This window comes from Danio aesculapii, unplaced genomic scaffold (assembly GCF_903798145.1).
Source record: "Danio aesculapii unplaced genomic scaffold, fDanAes4.1, whole genome shotgun sequence".
Lineage (NCBI taxonomy): Eukaryota > Metazoa > Chordata > Actinopteri > Cypriniformes > Danionidae > Danio > Danio aesculapii.
The window spans coordinates 7,166-28,556 of record NW_026613844.1 but is presented as its reverse complement, the minus strand read 5'-3'; the positions used below and the strand labels follow the sequence as shown (position 1 = coordinate 28,556).

The 21,391-nt window shown below is 34.5% G+C and overlaps 1 protein-coding gene across 1 annotated transcript; it reads left to right on the top strand.

Moving 5' to 3' along the window:
- Positions 1–1,135: 1,135 nt before the first annotated feature.
- LOC130220460 (mannosyl-oligosaccharide 1,2-alpha-mannosidase IA-like) lies at positions 1,136–21,169 on the top strand (the record flags this gene model as incomplete). The annotated part of the gene is made up of 4 exons (XM_056452738.1): positions 1,136–1,201; positions 15,408–15,502; positions 19,092–19,215; positions 21,076–21,169. Coding segments are annotated over exons 1-4 (379 nt in total), but the record flags the coding sequence as incomplete, so codon positions are not given.
- Between the last annotated feature and the right edge of the window lie 222 nt (positions 21,170–21,391).

The following is a 21,391-nucleotide window of genomic DNA, read 5'->3' as shown; positions in this document are numbered from 1 at the left end:
AGCAATACGTTCACATATCTTTTGCGAGTTTGTTTTCTGAGGTGTAGAACGCAGGGAAAGCGTCTGCATAGAGAGTCACTGCAGTGATGCTAAAGATTGTGCAACCCAGGCTCACTCTGAAAACAAACCTCTACAGACGTTTCTGGAAATCGTGAAATACGTCCCGGCGGCACGTTTTTCTGCAGGGTTTGTTTTCACGAATCCACGAGAGGCCGCTGTGTGCGCTTTTTGAGATCTCAAATTTCCCTCGCGAGTGCCATTCGCGCCTGCTGTTCTCGCGTAAACCCACTAGAGGCCGCTGTCGACTGACTTTTTGACTGAATGAGCAAACGATCGACTAACCCACCCTCCCCCTTCTCTAAACACAACCAATTCTATTAAATGACCCACAAATCACTTCCCTAAACCCAACCAACACGTTTCAAAAGCAATCCAAAAAAAGAAAAACCCTCATCTGATTTTTTTTTACCACGTTTTCCGATTTTACCACATTCTCACCCTGCTATTTACTTGCTCGTTTTATTTTTTGGATTCTGTTTTTGTCTTACCTGCTTTCGGAAATCTCTCTTCACCAGACTCCAACCCGATCGTCGTGGTCAACTGCTCTCTGCGTCTCAAGTCCATCAACGTACATGGCGCGCTAACGGGACAAACTAGTTGTAGCCGAAATGCCGTCCATACAGAGGTAAGCGGTCAGCTGGTAAGCTCAAAAAGGAACGGCGTCACACCGCCCCGTAGCATTCCTTTAAAAAAAATGAAATGCAGCCATACGTACCTCTGGCTCAGTAATTCGCTGTCTCTAGAAACGTCTGCAGGGCTACATTGAGGGTTTCTGCAGATATCATGATGTCAAATTTAAGACTTTTTAAGACCTTTTTAAGACCATTAAGTATTAAATTTAAGACCTCTATCACAATATCAAAAACACGCAAGAGAAAATGCTAAATTACAAAACTTGTGGTAAAGTTATTTAAATTGAACAGTACTAAAGACAGGCTAGGTGCACCATTGAATTACAGGAGGAAAACAACAGCATGTCTGCTGTCCTGTACCAGTTTTTTTTTTTTTTTATAATTTTTTTTTCGGGGTTTTTACTTTTGTTGGATAGGAAAGTAGAGAGTATTGAGAGGAAAGCATGGGGAACAAAGAGAGGGGACGGATCGGCAAAGGACCGCGATGCAGGAATCAATCTCGGGTCACCGTAAGCACCGGAGTGCCAGTTCGTCGTCGTATCTTGCCTTGTCTTGTTGTGTGTTCCAGCCCTGATCCCTGCCAGACTGCCCACCCTGCTGAAAAAAACAGCTTAAACCAGCCTAGACTGGTTAGCTGGTTTTAGCTGGTTGACCAGCCTGGTTTTAGAGGGGTTTTGGCCATTTCCAGGCTTGTTTCCAGCTATTTCCAGCCTGGTCTTAGCTGGTCAGGCTGGAAAATGACCAGCTAAAACCACCTTGACCAGCCTGGTTTAAGCTGGACATAGCTGGTTTTGGCTGGGCTCCCACCCTGGTTAGGCTGGTCAAGCTGGTTTTAGCTGGTCATCTTCCAGCCTGACCAGCTAAGACCAGGCTGGAAATAGCTGGAAACAAGCCTGGAAATGGCCAAAACCCCTCTAAAACCAGGCTGGTCAACCAGCTAAAATCAGCTAACCAGTCTAGGCTGGTTTAAGCTGGTTATTTCAGCAGGGCAGTCAAGTTTGTTAGTTTGTTTGTGTATTTTATTAATGTTTTCCCCCTCGGGGTAGTTTGTTTTGCATTTTATTTTATTTCTATTATTAATTAACACATTAATTTTCTGCAGTTGAGTCCTCGCTCCTTTTCCCCAACCCCGATCATGACAATGCGTCCCTTTGCTTTGAACTTTGAGCGTATAACATTTAAAGATGCTGTTTATGTTCACATAGCTATTATATATCAAGTAAAGTTTAAAATATGACATTGTAGTGGACCACCAATTTAATAACTCATTTCTAATAACTGATTTCTTTTATCTTTGGTATAATGACAGCACATAATATTTGACTAGATATTGTTCAAGACACAAGTATTCAGCTTAAAGTGACATTTAAAGGCTTAACTAGGTTAATTAGGGTAAAGTTAGGGTAATTAGGCAAGTAGACTGTTCTGTAGACTGTTCTATTATTGTATTAATTCATCTTATTCTGTCAGCTCATGGCAAAGTTGTGTTTCATAGACAATATATCTCAACTATAATCCTGCTGTTGTGTCAGGATGCTATTAAAATAAAACTGAAGCTGAAGTTTTTAAAGGAGCATTAGAGCGCTGTCAGTTCTCCTCTGTATAGACAACCTGAATTGCTTTTAAATGAACTCTCGATAAAGTCAGAAAGCAATCTCTGTTTCTGATTACCCAAGTCAGCGCTCCATAAACAACTCTATTTGATGCCTTCTCCATTTTCTTTTATCCACATCATTAACATGCTCCTCAAGCGAGCGAACATTTATTAGCCGCAGCATTATATGTAGCGTCCCACAATCCTGTGCATCTATTCATCTGATGAATCTGTGGATTTCATCTGTCGTTCCTGAAGGGATTCGCTCATTTACGGCTTGATCTTCCAGCGCTGTTTGTTTTCTGCACTTCTGCTTCTGAGCTGAGGTTCTTTCTGAGATAGTAGACTACAAGGTCGGCATCAAATGAACATATGCAATGTTTATTTTGCTAGTGCACATTGTTAGTCTTAAAGGAACACTCCATTACACTCTTTTATTGAAAATAGGCTGATTTTACTGCTTCTCTACAGTGAAACAATTGAGTTTTTCAGTTTTTTCCAGTCAATTTCCGGGTCTGGCAGAAACACTTTTAGCTTAGCTTAGCATAGATCATTGACCAAAAATGACCAGAATTCTGTAATTACACCGGAATTCCATTATAACGCCAGAATTCCATTATTATGCCATGAATTCAATTATTACACCCAAAACTCTATTATTATGCCAGAATTCCATTATTATGCCATGAATTCCATTATTACATCCGAAATTCCATTATTATCCCAGAATTCCATTATTACACCCGAAATTCCATTGGTATGCCGGAATTCCATTATTGCATCCGAAATTCCATTATTATCCCAGAATTCCATTATTACACCCAAAATTCAGTTATTATGCTAGAATTCCATTATTATGCCAGAATTCCATTATTATGCCATGAATTCAATTATTACATCCGAAATTCAGTTATTATGCTAGAATTCTATTATTATGCCAGAATTCCATTATTATGCCATGAATTCAATTATTACATCCGAAATTCTATTATTATCCCAGAATTTCATTATTACACCCGAAATTTCATTGGTATGCCGGAATTCCATTATCATACCAGAATTCCATTATCATCCCAGAATTGCATTATTATACTGGAATTCCATTTTTCCATTATTGGGCCAGAATTCCATTATTATGCCAGAATTCCATTATTTCATCCGAAATTCCATTATTATCCCAGAATTCCATTATGCCAAAATTCTATTGTTATGCCATGAATTCCATTATCATGTCAAAATTCCATTTTTACACCGGAATTCCATTATTAATCCCGAAATTCCATCATTAAGCTAGAATTTCATTATTATCCCAGAATTCCATTATTATGCCAGAATTCCATTATTACATCCAAATTTCATTATCATGCCAGAATTCCATTATTATGCCACAAATTCTATTTTTACATCTGAAATTCCATTATTATGCCAGAGTTCCAAAATTATACCTGAAAATCTATTATTATTCCAGAATTCCATTATTTTCCAGAATTCAATTGTTATGCCAGAATTCCATTATTTCACCAGAATTCCATTATTATGCCCAAATTTCATGTCAGAATTGTATTATTACACCAGAATTCCATTATTTCTCCAAAATTCCATAATTATGGCTGAATTCCATTATTAATCTGAAGTTCAATTATCCCTGAATTCCATTATTACACCCATAATTCCATTATTATGCCAGAATTATATAATTACACCCAAAATTCCATTATTATCCTAGAATTATATTAGTACACCCGAAACTCCATTGTTATGATGGAATTCCATTATGCCAGAATTCTATTATTATCCCAGAATTCCATTTTTACACCAGAATTCCATTATTGCACTAGAAATGTCATTATTATGCCAAAATTCCATTATTATGCCAGAATTCCAATATTACTCATTTAATTCCATTATCATGCCAGAATTCCATTATAACATCAGAATTCTGCACCAGAATACCATTATCACACCGTAATTTCATTATGTCGGAATTCCAATAGTATGCCAGAATTTCATTATTACACCCAAAATTCCATTATTATGCCAGAATTCCATTATTACAGCAGAATTTCATTATTATCCCAGAATTCCATTATTACACCCAAAATTCCATTATTATGCCAGAATTCCATTATTACAGCAGAATTTCATTATTATCCCAGAATTCCATTATTACTCCAAAATTCCATTATTATGCCAGAATTAAATTATTACAGCAGAATTCCATTAGTATCCCAGAATTCCATTATTACTCCAAAATTCCATTATTATGCCAGAATTAAATTATTACAGCAGAATTCCATTAATGTCCCAGAATTCCATTAGTATCCCAGAATTCCATTATTACTCCAAAATTCCATTATAATGCCTGAATTACATCACTAATCTGATGTTCAATTATTACGCAGGAATTCCACTATTACACCTGAATTCTTTTATGACAGTGGAAATCCGATATTACACCAGAATTCCTTTAATGTGCCAGAATTCCATTATTATGCCAGAATGAGTGTATAGTTCGGGGGGCTATTGAATGTTTACCAAGCAGTTTGAGGGAAAAAAAACCTAGTGTTATGCAACATCTAAACAGTGACCTTGAGTGTGGGAACCATAGTATAAGCGGAATAATTGACCCCGGCCATGGAATTATTACTAGAAAATAATGCACACTCCACTCTACAGTAAAGAGAAAGGCGGACTTGTTATTGTTATATTTTTGTTTATTTTCTGAGATTTATTTCTGAGATTATTTGAGTGTGGGTGTGTGCGTGTGTGTACAGTATGTGTGCGTGTGTGTGACCTGAGACCTGGTCTTCCTCCAGAGCCGCTTGTTTCCTCAGATGAAGATTAAATATTAACTGCAGGCTGGAGTGTCTTTGTGTGTGTTTCTCTTTCTCGAGAGAATTGTGTTTTCCTTCAGTCTAAATGTGAAACGTCTGTGGTCATGCAGGATCAATACTGCAAATTTCCCACGACAATCAGGATCTTATTATCAAACTCCACTGCAGCCGAAGGAGCTTTTCAGCCGAAATGAGCTTTTTGTCTTTTTATTATTATTATTTTGCTCTCAATGCAGCTCTAATGACAGTTCTTGACATCTGTCGAGCTACAAAAACATCAGAATGCACCATATAATTAGATCAAACAATGAATGCAATATTTTTCAAGACTTCTGAGGTTCATATGGTGACATTGTAGGAGCGATTGAAATGTATGCTATAAAAAAGGGTGAAAACGATTGTAGAGGGCTTAATCTGAAATAATAGTTTTGCAGTTTCCTTCATAAACACTTCAGGTCCATATTTTTCAATGCATTATTTGCCATTTCATCTGAATTATTAGTGAACTTGACATGCAATTTTTAAATTAGAATATGGTTATTCAAAATCATACACCATATTTTATTTCAGTGTAGTGTAGTAGACGTCAAACAATTACATCGACTGTTATGATGCTAAATTATCATTGTGAAGTCCTCAAAGCAATATTGTTTAGGTTGTTTTATCCATTCACACCTTTTTAAAATGTATCCTCATAACTCATATTCATTCGTTCATTTTCCTTCACACTGTAAACCCTAATGTTGACTTTACTTAAACAATTAAGTAAAGTTGACTGAACATAACTTAAAATTTAGCATTTTGGTCCTCTCACTTAAAAATATGAGTTCATTTAACTTCTGTACCAAGAAAGTGCATAAACTTAAGATTTCAAGTGTAGTGAGCTCAAAATTATAAATAATTCTTTGAAAAAAATAACATGTGAACGTACATGTGGTCTAACATGTGCAACCTTTTAAGTGCAAGCTCTTTTTTTAAAGCAGAAAACAAATGGCTTGAGGTATCATTATTCATCATAATGTGAATAAATCTCTACTTATTTTTTGTTTAAAATTTATTTAAAGATTTTTTCATAGTATATTATTACACACACGCATGCACACACATGCATATGCATATGCATATATATATATATATATATATATATATATATATATATATATATATATATATATATATATATATATATATATATATATATATATATATATATATAGTAACAGAATGAAATGTCTTCTTGTTTTTTTGTGTGTGTTTTTGGTTATGCGTGGAATATATGGAAATGAATGGAAATAAAAATGCATGTGTACAGGGCACTAGAGGGCGCTGGTCAGACACCTGGAATGTATAATAGGTGAGTGGGTGAATGAGGAAGAGATTCAGTTGTGGTAGAGGGAACGCTTGGTTCCTTGGAGCTACTTTAAACTGTTTGTATTGTGAAGTCCTTGGGAAACAACTTATGGAAAAGACTATAATTCAACAGCTCTAAGGCATTTTTTGTGTTTTGTTTTGTTTTGAGAGAAGTTTCAAAGATATTGGAGGTTTCTTAACTTTATTTTGGGTACATTATTCTTTAATTCAACATATTTTATTTTCCATCAAAGATATATATATATATATATATATATATATATATATATATATATATATATATATATATATATATATATGCATAGAAAAAAAACTGGTCACTGATTAGGAGTAAAAAAAAAAACATTGAGTGTGTTGAAATATGTTGATCTACTTTTGTGTTGATTTAACGACTTGCAGATAATTGAGGAATAAAACTACATAATGACGGTATCCAAAACATCAAATCTTATTCAGACAGCATACCAATACATTTTCCAAACATTCAGTTATCTGGACAATAAGGAGGTCCTTAGGCTCAGCTTAAAACGCAAGGTTTCCCAAGGACTTCACAATACAAACAGTTTGAAGTAGCTCCAAGGAACCACGCGTTCCCTCTACCACAACTGAATCTCTTCTTCATTCACCCACTCACCTATTACACATTCCAGGTGTCTGACCAGCGCCCTCTAGTGCCCTGCAGTTCCATTAGAACAGCATTTTTGTTTTTATTTCCATGGATAACAAAAAATAACAAGTGACAGACATTTCTTTCTGTTACTATATATATATATATATATATATATATATATATATATATATATATATATATATATATATATATATATATATATATATATATATATATATATATATATATATATATACATATACATTTACTGAAAACCCTGATAAGTTGACTGATTAAAATTTTAAATTAATTGATTTAAGTGTATTTAACTTGCCGGTTTTGTAGACCAGTGTTTCCCAACCCTGTTCCTGAAGGCACACCAACAGTACACATTTTCAACCTCTCCCTAATCAAACACACCTGAATCAACTCACCAGAACATTAGGAGAGACTCCAAAACCTGAAGTGAATGGGTGAGATAAGGGAGACATCCAAAATATGTTCTGTTGGTGTGCCTCCAGGAACAGGGTTGGGAAACACTGTTGTAGACCATACTTAAATTGTTCAGTTCACCAAAGTTAGTACTATGTTGTCATATATGTTCAAAATTATTAACTATAATTTTTTTAATATGTTCATATATGTAAATATTTGTAATTCCATTGGTAGAAAAAAAAAAAATATATATATATATATATACACACTCACCACTTTATTAGGTACACCTTACTAGTACCGGGCTGGACCCCTTTTGCCTTCAGAACTGCCTTAATCCTTTGTGGCATAGATTCGACAAGGTACTGGAAATATTCCTCAGAGATTTTGCTCCATATTGACATAATAGCATCACACTGTTGCTGCAGATTTGTCGGCGGCACATTCATGATGCCAATCTCCCGTTCCACCACATCCCAAAGGTGCTCTACTGGATTGAGCTCTGGGGACTGTGGAGGCCATTTGAGTACAGTGAACTCATTGTCATGTTCAAGAAACCAGTCTGAGATGATTCACACTTTATGACATGGTGCGTTATCCTGCTGGAAGTAGCCATCAGAAGATGAGTACACTGTGGTCATAAAGGGATGGACATGGTCAGCAACAATACTCAGGTAGGCTGTGGCGTTGACATGATGCTCAATTGGTACTAATGGACCCAAAGTGTGCCAAGAAAATATCCCCCACACCATTACACCACCACCACCAGCCTGAACCCTTGATACAAGGCAGGATGGATCCATGCTTTCATGTTGTTGATTCCAATTCTGACCCGACCATCCGAATGTGGCAGCAGAAATGGAGACTCATCAGACCAGGCAACATTTCTCCAATCTTCTATTGTCCAGTTTTGGTGAGCCTGTGTGAAGGTCAGATGTGTTGTGTGTTCAGAGATGCTCTTCTGCAGACCTCGGTTGTAACGAGTGCTTAATTGAGTTACTGTTGCCTTTCTATCAGCTGAAACCAGTCTGGCCATTCTCCTCTGACCGCTGGCATCAACAAGGCATTTGCGCCCACAGAACTGCCGCTCACTGGATATTTCCTCTTTTTCAGACCATTCTCTGTAAACCCTAGAGATGGTTGTGCGTGAAAATCCCAGTAGATGAGCAGTTTCTGAAATACTCAGACCAGCCTGTCAGGCACCAACAACCATGCCACATTCAAAGTCACTTCAATCTCCATTCCTCCTCATTCTGATGCTCAGTTTGAACTGCAGCAGATTGTCTTGACCATGTCTACATGCCTAAATTGAGTTGTTGCCATGTGATTGGCTGATTAAAATTTTGCATTAATGAGCAGTTGGACAGGTGTACCTAATAAAGTGGCCAGTGAGTCTTTATGAAGGAGATACTATTTGTAAAAGTATACAATTTTTCTATATCTGTTTTCCCTACTATTGGAATGACTAATATTTATGCACTTTTTATCATTTATAAACATCCAATCATTTTCCTATGAATAAATCAAACCCGCTCACATTTCTTTTATTTGTTTCCTTCAGATATTTATGCTTCAGTCTCAGCTTCTGCTTGATGTAAAAATGTGCCTGTAAAAATGTAATGCAGAAAGCATTGCAGAATGAGTACATGAGGTTGATTTGTGTGCTCCGTTGTCTCCTGGATGTGTTATATTTGTGTCCTCCCGGCAGATGCTGTGCTGTCTCCAGCCGTGGGTCATTAGTGATCTCTCAGATTCATGAGTGCAGGGTTCAGTCAGGTTGTTCTTCTGCTGTCCTTCTCATCTCAGCCTCATTTCGCGCCTGCACAGATGCATTAGCAGGAGATGAGCTGCCCTAGTTTTAGCACAGAGGCAGTTTGACTGTCTAGTGCCTGAAGTCTGACCTTCTGCAGGTGTCGGTCATTCTGAACACCTCCCATTGCACAGCTACACACTCATCTGGATGTGTATTATTTATCTAAGTATAAAATATTTAATAGTAAAATATGCACTAGTCAAAGACATGTTGGGACACATGAGTATGAGAACCGTAAGCTGCATTTGTTTGACTAAAAATACCACAAATATTAAATATTAAATAGGGAAATGTTGGTTTAATTTTGAAAAGCTTTTCTATTTGAATATATTTTTAAAAAGGTATCGCTGTGATTCAGAGATTTTATTTATTGTGTGGATTAGGGTCATTTATAGTTAATAATACAACTATTGAATATTGTGTAATGTTCTTTAAACTCACGCTCCTTTCTTTTTCTTTTCTTTTCTCTGCATTTCATTTTATATTACTTTACTTTTATTAGTTTTTTTGTTTGTTTTTTGTTTACTTTCCTCACATATTTTTTTACTTTAATACTTTGTTAGTTCCTTTATTATTTTTATAAATTTGTTTTATTATTTATTTATATTTGGTTTGTTTCTTCTCATTTTCTTATGTCTTTTTTTTATATATATACTTTTATTTATTTATTTATTTATTTATTTATTTATTTATTTATTTATTTATATTTGGGGTTTTTTCCACTTTCTTCACTCATTTTCTTATGACTTTCATATTTTATTTTATGTATTTTTTATTCATTTATTTTATTATTTATTTATTTATATTCATATTTGGGGGAGGGGTCACTTTCTTCATTCATTTTCTTATGACTTTCATATTTTAGTTTATTTATTTATTTATTTATTTTATTTTATTTTATTTTTATTTTTTTTTCCTTTTTATTTATTACTTTCCTTACTCATTTTCCTATAGTTTTATTATTTCATTTCATTATTATATTTACATTTTTTATTTCAATTGATTTTATTTCATTTTCATTTTCCTCACTCATTTTATTTATTTATTTTTTTGGCTTTTTTATGTTTGTTTTTTATATTATTTTTGGGTTTTTTATATGATTTATTTTTTTTATTTTATTCTATGTTTGTTTTTTATTTTATTTTATGTTTGTTTTTTTATTTTGTTTAGTTTTTTTATTTATTTTATTACATTTTATTTTATTTTTATTTTTATTTTTTTACGTACCTCACTTATGTTCTTTTGGCTTTATTTTATTTTATTTTATTTTATTTTATTTTATTTTATTTTATTTTATTTTATTTTATTTTATTTTATTTTATTTTATTTTATTTTATTAGTTTCACTTCCTCACTTATGTTATTTTGGCTTCAATTTAATTTAATTTAAATAAATTTTCTTAATTTTATTTTATTTTATTTTTTCACATTCCTCCCTTCTTTTCCTTTGGCTTTATTATTCATTCATTCATTCATTCATTCTCTTTTCGGCTTAGTCCCTTTATTAATTTGGAGTCACCACAGTGGAATGAATCGCCAATTTATCCAGCATAAGTTTATGCAGCGAGTGCCCTTCCAGCTGCAACCCATCACTAGGGAAACTTCCATACACATACTCGAGCATTTTAGCTTACCCAATTCCTCTATACCACATGTGTTTGGACTGTGGGGGAGAACATGCAAACTACACACAGAAATGCCAACTCACCCAGCAGAGGCTTGAACTAGCGACCTTCTTGTTGTGAGGCGATTGTGCTACCCACTACGACACCGTGACGCCCGGCTTTATTATTTTATTTCATTTTATTTTATTTTATTTTATTTTATTTTATTTTATTTTATTTTATTTTATTTTATTTTATTTTATTTTATTATTTTTACTTTTCTCATTTGTTTTTGTTTTTTACTTTAATTTAATTTTACTTTTTTTATTTGTTTATTTTCTTGTTCATGTTTACTCTTTGTTTAAATACTTAGTCTAAATATAGCGCAGCCTATGGTGCACACATGAATTACTTTTCACTCACGTCCATGATCTCACACATGTACTGTATATATAACAGTAATGCAACAGATAAACATCCTGCATCTTGAATCAGCTCACAAATAAGGTTTATTTTGGTACTGAAGATCAGTTTTGTTACGGTTGCCAGGTTGTTTCCATGCAGTTTCCAAGGTTTTCAGATTCATTTAATGTCTGAAAATGACTCCTGCGCTTCAGGCGTCAGTATTCAGGTCTCGTTTCTCCTTCAGTGCAAGGCTATGGCTTTTAGCACACGTTTTATTGTCCAAGCAGCAGATGAAAGTTGATACTTAGAGGTTTGTTCAAATCCCTAAACCTAAATCGTAGCAATAACTGTGATTCCTGCCTTAGCAAGCACCACTAAAAAGAGCTCGGAGAGAAATATCTCTGTCACCAACCATATTTCCAGCCATCTTTATGTGAAACTGCAGACATGAGCTTTAAAAACACATCTTGAAGATCTCAGTGTTCCAGTTTCGTTCACTTTCAAAGATGAGTTTTGTCAGTAAAGCTGTGTGAGCTTACAGTAATGGATGATGAACTGCTTTGGATGGGTTCAAGGATGACTGAAAGTTCAATCCGGGTGTATTTCATAAACATTGCATTCGGAAATATTGCATTAAATCTGTTGATGAAGAGTTTTCAACAGTTGCTTAATAAACAAACTTGAACAAATGCTAATAGCTGTTTTGATTCTGGTGATTTAAATATGCTGCGTATATAATTGGATCTGGTGTACACTACAGTCTGCTTTTGAACAAAGGCTCACTAAAGCTGTGGTTATTTAATTAAACATACAGTACAATCTTTTCAATTTGTAAACATTGTTACTATTTAATATAACTATTTTCTGTTGTAATGTGTATTAAGGTGCGGTTTATAAATGTGATTCAAATCTGGGCGTCACGGTGGCGCAGTGGGTTGCACTGTCGCCTCACAGCAAGAAGGTCGCTGGTTCGATTGGGTTCGAGCGTTTTATTTTATTTTATTTTATTTTATTTTATTTTATTTTATTTTATTTTATTTTATTTTATTTTATTTTATTTTATTTTATTTATTAGTTTCACTTTCCTCACTTATGGTCTTTTGGCTTTAATTTTGTTTTATTTTAATTTAATTTAATTCGTTTTATTTTTATTTTATTTTATTTTATTTTATTTTATTTTATTTTATTTTATTTTATTTATTTATTTTATTTTATTTTATTTTATTTAAATTTTTTTTATTTTATTTTATTTTATTTTAATTTTATTTTAATTTTATTTAATTTAATTTAATTTTATTTTTATTTTATTTTTATTTTATTTTATTTTATTTTATTTTATTTTATTTTATTTATTTTATTTTATTTTATTTTATTTTGTTTTGTTTTGTTTTGTTTTGTTTTGTTTTGTTTTGTTTTGTTTTGTTTTGTTTTGTTGGTTATTTAAAATAAATTTCGAGCCCCGGCTGGGTCAGTTGGCATTTCTGTGTGGAGTTTGCATGTTCTCCCCATGTTGGCGTGGGTTTCCTCCAGGTGCTCTGGTTTCCCCCACAGTCCGAACACATGTGCTATATGTGAATTTTAGCTATAGCTAAATTGGCTGTAGTGAATGTGAGTGTGTGGGTGTTTCCCAGTGATGGGTTGCAGCTGGAAGGGCATCCGCTGCGTAAAACACATGCTGGATAAGTTGGTGGTTCATTCCGCTGTGTCGACTCCTGGTTAATAAAGGAACTAAGCAGAAAATAAAATGAATGAATGAATGCAGTTGTTTTGTGGGGTTTTTTTGTTGTTGTTGTGTTTTTTTGGTTGTGCAGGAAAGTAATCCTTTATCAAGTAAGTAATAAGATTAAGTAATCCCATATTCAATAATATGTTGTGTAATTAAAGTGTAAAACAATAAATTTTAAAAAATTATATATAGTTGAAGTCAGAATTGTTAGCCCCCCTGTTTATCCCCTCCCCCTCCACAATTTCTGTTTAACGAAGAGATTTTTTCAGCACATTTCTAAACATAATAGTTTTAATAACTCATCTCTAATAACTGATTTATTTTCTCTTTGTCATGATGACAGTAAATAATATTTGACTAGATATTCTTCAAGACACTTCTATACAGCTTAAAGTGACATTTAAAGGCTTAACTAGGTTAATTAGGTTAACTAGGCAAGTTAGTGTAATTAGGCAAGTTATTGTATAATGATGGTTTGTTCTGTAGACTATCAAAAAAATATAGCTTAAAGGGGCTAATAATATTGACCTTAAAATGGTTAATAAAAAAATAAAAACTGCTTTTATTCTAGCTGAAATAAAAAAAAAATAAGACTTTCTCCAGAAGAAAAAATATTATCAGACATACTGTGAAAATTTCCTTGCTCTGTTAAACATCATTTGGGAAATATTTAAAAAAGAAAAAAGAAATCAAAGAGGGCTAATAATTCTGACTTCAACTGTATATATAAAATATGTATTATATTTATTTATTACAATATATTATATAAATATATACAAATATATTTATATAATTATTTTTGTTATTTTATAATATTATAAAAATATACAATATTATATAAAAATTATCAAATTAATTATAATATATAAATATAAATTAAAAATATTTTTTTTTTTAATTCTTTTTTTCCGAGCTGGATTATAGTTTTTACAATAAATTATTTTAGAACATTATAATTGTCACATTTTAGTTTTATACAACTTTGTTGAATAAAAGCAGTCATTTAATTAAATAAATGTTTTTAGCATTATTCCACAAGTCACATGCATATCTTGGCATTCACTGTATAGGACAGTGGAATAATTCTGCTTATTAAGAATGCATTGATCAAATAAAAATACAGGAAAAACTGGAAAATTGTTGCAATATTATTATTAATTGTAATAAATGCTTTGTATGTGGTTATATAAAAACATTCAATTTATAAATGTGATCCGATGCTGAATTTCCAGCATTATTACGCTATTCTTCAGTGTCACATGATCTGTCATAAATCATTTTTGTAATAATAATAAGGTGCCACGGTGGCTCAGTGGTTAGCACTGTCGCCTCACAGCAAGAAAGTCGCTGGTTCGAGCCCCGGCTAGGTCAGTTGGCATTTCTGTATGGAGTTTGTATGTTCTCCCTGTGTTGACGTGGGTTTCTTCTGGGTGCTCCGGTTTCCCCCACAGTCCAAACACATGCGCTATAGGGGAATTGAATAAACTAGATTGGCCATAGTGAATGACTGTGTATGGGTGTTTCCCAGTACTGGGTTGCAGCTGGGAGGGTATAAGCTGCGTAAAACATATGCTGGATAAACTGGCGGTTCATTCCGCTGTGGCGACCCCGGATGAATAAAAGGACTAAGCCAAAGGAAAGAAATGGATAATAATAATAAACTTTATTTTCTACAGCAGCTTTAAAGTTAGATCTCCACGTGCTTTACGCAGAAGGTCAACTATTAATAAGTTTAATCATGAAATTATGCAAATAACACAAATAATCACGTAAAATATGTTTTAAGAACAGATTTGAAAACACTAAAACTTTCAGTAAAAAATTAACCACTTAAAAAACTTTTAAAATTACCTTAAAATAACTTCAAGATCTAAAATAAATCAGTTTTTCCAACTTAATTTATTACAGAAAACAATTTTCCCTTTTGCACTGTAATATTTACCAGTAAAGTTGTGTACCAGAAACCTGGCTGACATTCTAAAAGCATTGCATGTGACAAACGTTGTATGAGCGTTGAGGGAGCGTTTGCATTTGTGATGGTGGCACTTCCACAGATGTGCAGGCTGGAAAACACTATTGAACAGTCTGCCGTTGTGTTTTCTCCTTCAGGTCTTCAAGCAGAAGGTTTTCGCAGTGTAATATTAAACAGTAATACTGTGCACCTAAAAACCCGGCTGACATTCTAAAAGCATTGCATTGGTAAATACATGCCATACGTTGCATGAGCGTTGAGGGAGCGTTTGCATATGCGATTGTGACACTTCCGCAGATGTGCATCCTGCAAAACAGTATTTAACAGTCTGCTGTTGTGTTTTGTCTTTCAGATCTTTAAGCAGAAGGTGCTGGAGCTTGGTGAGAAGTTGTTACCCGCCTTCAACACACCCACCGGCATCCCCAGAGGAGTCATTAACCTGGGCAGGTGAGCCGAGACGCAGATCCTCCATTCACACAAACATATGCCTCAGATATCAGCCTTTCTTTCTGCCTTTTCTGGTGCTTTCTGGCACCGCTGCGGCCCACCTGGCCTCCATTAGTCCAGCAGCTCCTCTGACAGATGCAGGCAAATTTAATTAACCGATTCTCTGGCTAATTCCAGTTTGATGAGGAACTGGAGCCACAGACGGGCTGGGAGACAGCGGAGCGATGTGTCGCTCAAATTAGACCTGGTGGAGGAGAGCAAATATAAGCTTATTGTGACATTTACTACTTTATATAGGGGCAGTGAAATTATTCTGCTCATAAAGAGTGTGTTTGTTTGATTAAAAATACAGGGAGATGAGGAAAATTGTGAAATATTATTGCAATTTCTAATGGTGTGCTTTTGAATAAAAATGATAGATACACTCACTGGCCACTTTATTAGGTACACCAGTTCGATTGCTCGTTAATGCAAATTTCTATTCAATCACATGACAGCAACTAAAGCATTTAGGCATGTAGACATGGTCAAGACGATCTGCTGCAGTTCAAACTGAGCATCAGAATGAGGAAGAAAGGGGATTTAAGTGACTCTGAATGTGGCATGGTTGTTGGTGCCAGACAGGGCTGGTCTGAGTATTTCAGAAACTGCTGATCTAACTGGGATTTTCACGCACAACCATCTCTAGGGTACAGAGAATGGTCCAAACAAGAGAAAATATCCAGTGAGCTGCAGTTCTGTAGGGCACAAATGCCTTGTTGATGCCAGAAGTCAGAGGAGAATGGCCAGACTGGTTCCAGCTGATAGAAAGGCAACAGTTACTTAAATAAGCACTCATTACAACCGAAGTCTGCAGGAGAGCATCTCTGAACACACAACACATCCAACCTTGAGGCAGATAGGGCTACAGCAGCAGAAGACCACACCGGGTGCCATTTCTGTCGGGCTAAGAAGAGGAAACTGAGACTACAATTCACACAGGCTCACCAAAACTGGACAATAGAAGATTGGAGAAACGTTGCCTGGTCTGATGAGTCTCCATTTCTGCTGCCACATTCGGATGGTCGGGTCAGAATTTGGCATCAACAACATGAAAGCATGGATCCATCCTGCCTTGTATCAAGGTTTCAATCTGGTGGTGGTGGTGTAATGGTGTGGGGGATATTTTCTTGGCACACTTTGGGTCCATTAGTACCAATTGAGCATCGTGTCAACCCCACAGCCTACCTGAGTATTGTTGCTGTCCATGTCCATCCCTTTATGACCACAGTGTACTCATCTTCTGATGGCTACTTCCAGCAGAATAACGCACCAAGTCATAAAGCCTGAAACATCTCAGACTGGTTTTATGAACATGACAATGAGTTCACTGTACTCAAATGGCCTCCACAGTCACAAGTTCTCAATCCAATACAGCACCTTTGTGATGTGGTGGAACGGGAGATTGGCATCATGGATGTGCAGCCGACAAATCTGCAGCAACTGCGTGATGCTATCATGTCAATATGGAGCAAAATCTCTGAGGAATCTTTCCAGTACCTTGTTGAATCTATGCCATGAAGGCTAAAAGGGGTCCAACACGGTACTAGTAAGGTGTACCTAATAAAGTGGCCGGTGAGTGTAATTTAATTGATTGGGCAATAAGAATATTCATTATTTTATTGAATATGTTATATGATAAATAAGTCATTAAATATAAAATTGTCCTCATTTGTAAGTCGCTTTGGATAAAAGCGTCTGCTAAATGACTAAATGTAAATGTAATATAGTAATAACATTGTAAAACCACTGTAGCATTCACAATAAAAACACCTCTCTTTACATTCACTGATTAATTAAATGTTCAATATGGTTTTAAAGGAAATACAGAAGTATGAATCTGCTAAAGAAATCCATCGCCGCTCTTATTCAGAACGAATCATTAATTGCCTTATTATGGAATTTGCTCTGTGTGTGTTTGTGTGTGTGTAAGGCTTTTAGCACGTCTGTGTTAAACAGTTATCACGTTTTTCAGCTGTGAAGGATGAGAGCAAAGGCATCCACTTTCACTGCGTTGTTGCCATGGACCAACATTGTTGTGGTGTGGAGTGGAATGTCTAGAAGGGATACAGCTGTGGATACTCACATCACTATAGCATTCTTTTTGTGACACTGTACAACAATAATTAATATTTTTACATTACTCTGAGAGTTTAGGGTTGAGGTAAACTATTTAAAATACTATTTAAGCCAGTGTTCACAGAGAAGACTTATTTCTTTGATGTTCCAAGCACAATAGCTATGTTCCCGTCCACCTATTTTAGAATATCACATTACAGGGATCCTATTTTACCCCTTTTACAAGATGTAAGATAAGTCTTTGGTGTCAATAACAACAATAATTAATATTTTTGCATTTCTTTGAGGGTTTAGGCCTGGGGTAGACTATTTAAAATACAATTTAAGCCAGTGTTCTCCGAGAAGGCAAGACTTATTTCTTTGATATTCCAAGCACAATAGCTATGTTCCCATCCACCAATTAAATAGGTAACTTAATAAATAATATTAATAATTATAATTGAAATGACTGTTTTTACATTACTGTGAAGCTTGGGGTTGCGGTAGATGTTAATAAAATTCAGTGAATGGGGAATTTGTTAAATAACATAAATAACTCTCAGTAACTTCGGCATCAGCTGTATCCCCTCTGGCGAAAGACAAAATGATTTACATTTTTTTAAATTGCCTTTTATTTTTTCATTAATTCTGTTTTTAGTTTTTGGTTGCTCTTTTTGGGATATGGTCTTATATCTTATGAAATATAGTAAGCATTGTAATTTACTGAACAGTAAATTTTTATTACGTTTCTACTGTTTATTTAACAGATTTTTACATTTTTATTTATTAATTTTTATTTATTTTTTTCTGAATTGGATAGTGAATTTGTTAAATGCATTAAATGTGGTCATTTACTGCATTGTGGGGGATGAGGTTGTGGATGAAAGTAAATGGGGAGGGGGTGTTGTTTCCATGCCACCTCTAGCAAGATGCCCAGCATTTATTATGGTGTACCGTATATTTAGCGGTAAAATTCTAGCAACCACCGCTGCAATATTCAGTTTAAAGTACACATGAAATCAAAACCATATTGATTTTGTTAGCTCGCATTGCTAGTTTTGTGGTGAACAATTCATCTGTGCGTGTAATCTTTAATTGAAATCTGAAAATGCACTTCCTGTTTGTTTTAGTTAAATTATCAGATTAGATCTGTCTGATGTATTGGGTGTGGCTAACACACTTAACCACACCCCTCCAGCTGTCAGTTTTGACAACAAATAGAAATGGTGAGGAGGAGGAGTCTGTTAGGTTGTAATATCTCTCCCCAAACTCTTTTCCCCATCTTTCTGAATGAAACGCCTACTTTACTACATCCAATCAGCTCGCAGTAGAAAAAACAAGCCACGCCCACTGTTTTCTCATTTAATATGACAATATCATATATATGTTGCAATATGAAAAAAAATTGCAGATTTGTTTTTGTTTTTTTAATTATGGTGTGTGCAATAGAGTGTGTTGGTGTTCACGGTGCCTGCTCTGCCCTCTGTTGCAGTGGCACCAGCTGGAGTTGGGGCTGGGCATCAGCCGGCAGCAGCATCCTGGCGGAGTTCGGCACTTTACACCTGGAGTTCGTTCACCTGTCGGAGCTCTCCGGAAACCCAGTGTTCACCGAGAAGGCAAGATTTATTTCTCTGACCATTCAATCACACTAGCTATGTTTAAATTCACCTATTTTTTCATGCATATTTCAGAATATAGCATAAAAATAGCTTACCGTGCAATTGAAGTCAGAATTTAATTTACTGTATATTTTTCCCCGCAATTTCTGTATAACAGCAAGATTTTATCAACACATTTCTAATCATAATAGTTTAATAACTCATCTCTAATAACTGATTTATTTACTCTTTGACATGATGACAGCACATAATATTTGACTATATATTTTTCAAGATACTAGTATTCAGCTTAAAGTGACATTTAAAGGCTTAACTAGGTTAATTAGGGTAAAGTTAGGGTAATTATGCAAGTCATTGTATAACAGTGGTTTGTTCTGTAGGCAACCCAAAACAAACATTGCTTAAGGGGGCTAATAATATTGACGATAAAATAGTTAAAAACTGCTTTTATTCTAGTCGAAATATAACAAATAAGACTTTTTTCCAGAAGAAAAAATATTATAGGAAATACTGTGAAAAATTCCTGAATCTGTTAAAAATCATTTGGGAAATATTTAAAAAAGAAAAAAAAAATCACAGAAATTTTGAAACGGTTTATCCGATAAGAAAGCATGTGCATAAACTAAGATGGAAAGACATCTACTGCATAAATTCCAGCATGTGCATACTGTAAGTCAAGTGATGTGATTTAGTTTGAACAGATCATGTGATGATGAAAATGTGTGTGATGCAGCGTTTCCAGCATTTTGTAAAACATCTGAGAGGCTGTTTTGCTCAATTCTAAAATCCCTCAGCCAAAGTCTGTCATCACAGTGGTTCACAGTGGTTGACTGTTTTTACATTACTGTGAAGCTTGGGGTTGCAGTAGATGTTAATGAAATACAGTGAATGGGGAATTTGTTAAATAATATAAATAATTCTCAGTAACTTCGGCCTCAGCTGTATCCCTTCTGGCGTAAGACAAAATGATTTACATTTTTTTTAATTGCCTTTTATCTTTTCATTAATTCTGTTTTTATTTTTTGGTTTCTCTTTTTGGGATATGGTCTTTGTGTGAAATATAGTAAGCATTGTAATTTACTGAACAGTAAATTTTTATTACGTTTCTACTGTTTATTTAACAGATTTTTACATTTTTATTTATTAATTTTTATTTATTTTTTTCAGAATTGGATAGTGTATCTGTTAAATGCATTAAATGTGGTCATTTACTGCACTGTGGGGGATGAGGTTGTGGATAAAAGTAATTGGGGGGGGGGGGGGGGGGGGGGGGCTCCATGCCACCTCTAGCAAGATGCACAGCATTTATTATGGTGTACTGTATATTTAGCAGTAAAATTTTAGCAGTTTAAAGTACACATGAAATCAAAACTAACCATATTGATTTTGTTAGCTCACATTGCTAGTTTTGTGGTGAACAATTCATCTGTGCATGTAATCTTCAATTGAAATCTGAAAATGCACTTCCTGTTTGTTCCACAGTGGTTCAGTTCTATTATTATTATTATATTATTAGCTCCAGAACCGTCTTGAGCATCTGTCTCTGCTCCCAAAAACAGCGTCTCAAGCCTCCGAAAGCCACCACATTGTGTTGATTGTGTTCGTCTTCATCTTCTGAGGCACAACTCATTTATTAGAGAGGATAAAAGCACCACAGTGGCTTCTCCTAATGCATCAAACTATATATTTTTATGTCTGATATTTGCCACCAGTTTTTTAGGAAGTGATGATTTTCTTTTCTTTGACTCTAGAAACGCTGCTTTATTCGCTAATGTTTTATGCGACATTACAGTTTTGTGCATAAGTTTAGAGAGCATCTGATTGTTACAGCTGAATAAACTGTCAATTTTGTTTCAGGTGATGAACATCCGAAAGCTACTGGATAAAATCGAGAAGCCTCACGGTCTGTATCCAAACTTCCTGAGTCCCGTCAGTGGAAACTGGGTGCAGCGTAAGTCTTTTTAACCCTTGTAAATGTTTAAACCATACACAGCTGAAATCAGAATTATTAGCCCTACTAAATTATTAGCCCCCCTGTTTATTTTTTTCTCCAATTTCTCTTTAATGGAGAGAATTTTTCAGCACTTTTCTAATCATAATAGTTTTAATAACTCATTTCTAATAACTGATTTATTTTATCTTTGCCATGATGACAGTAAATAATATTAGACTA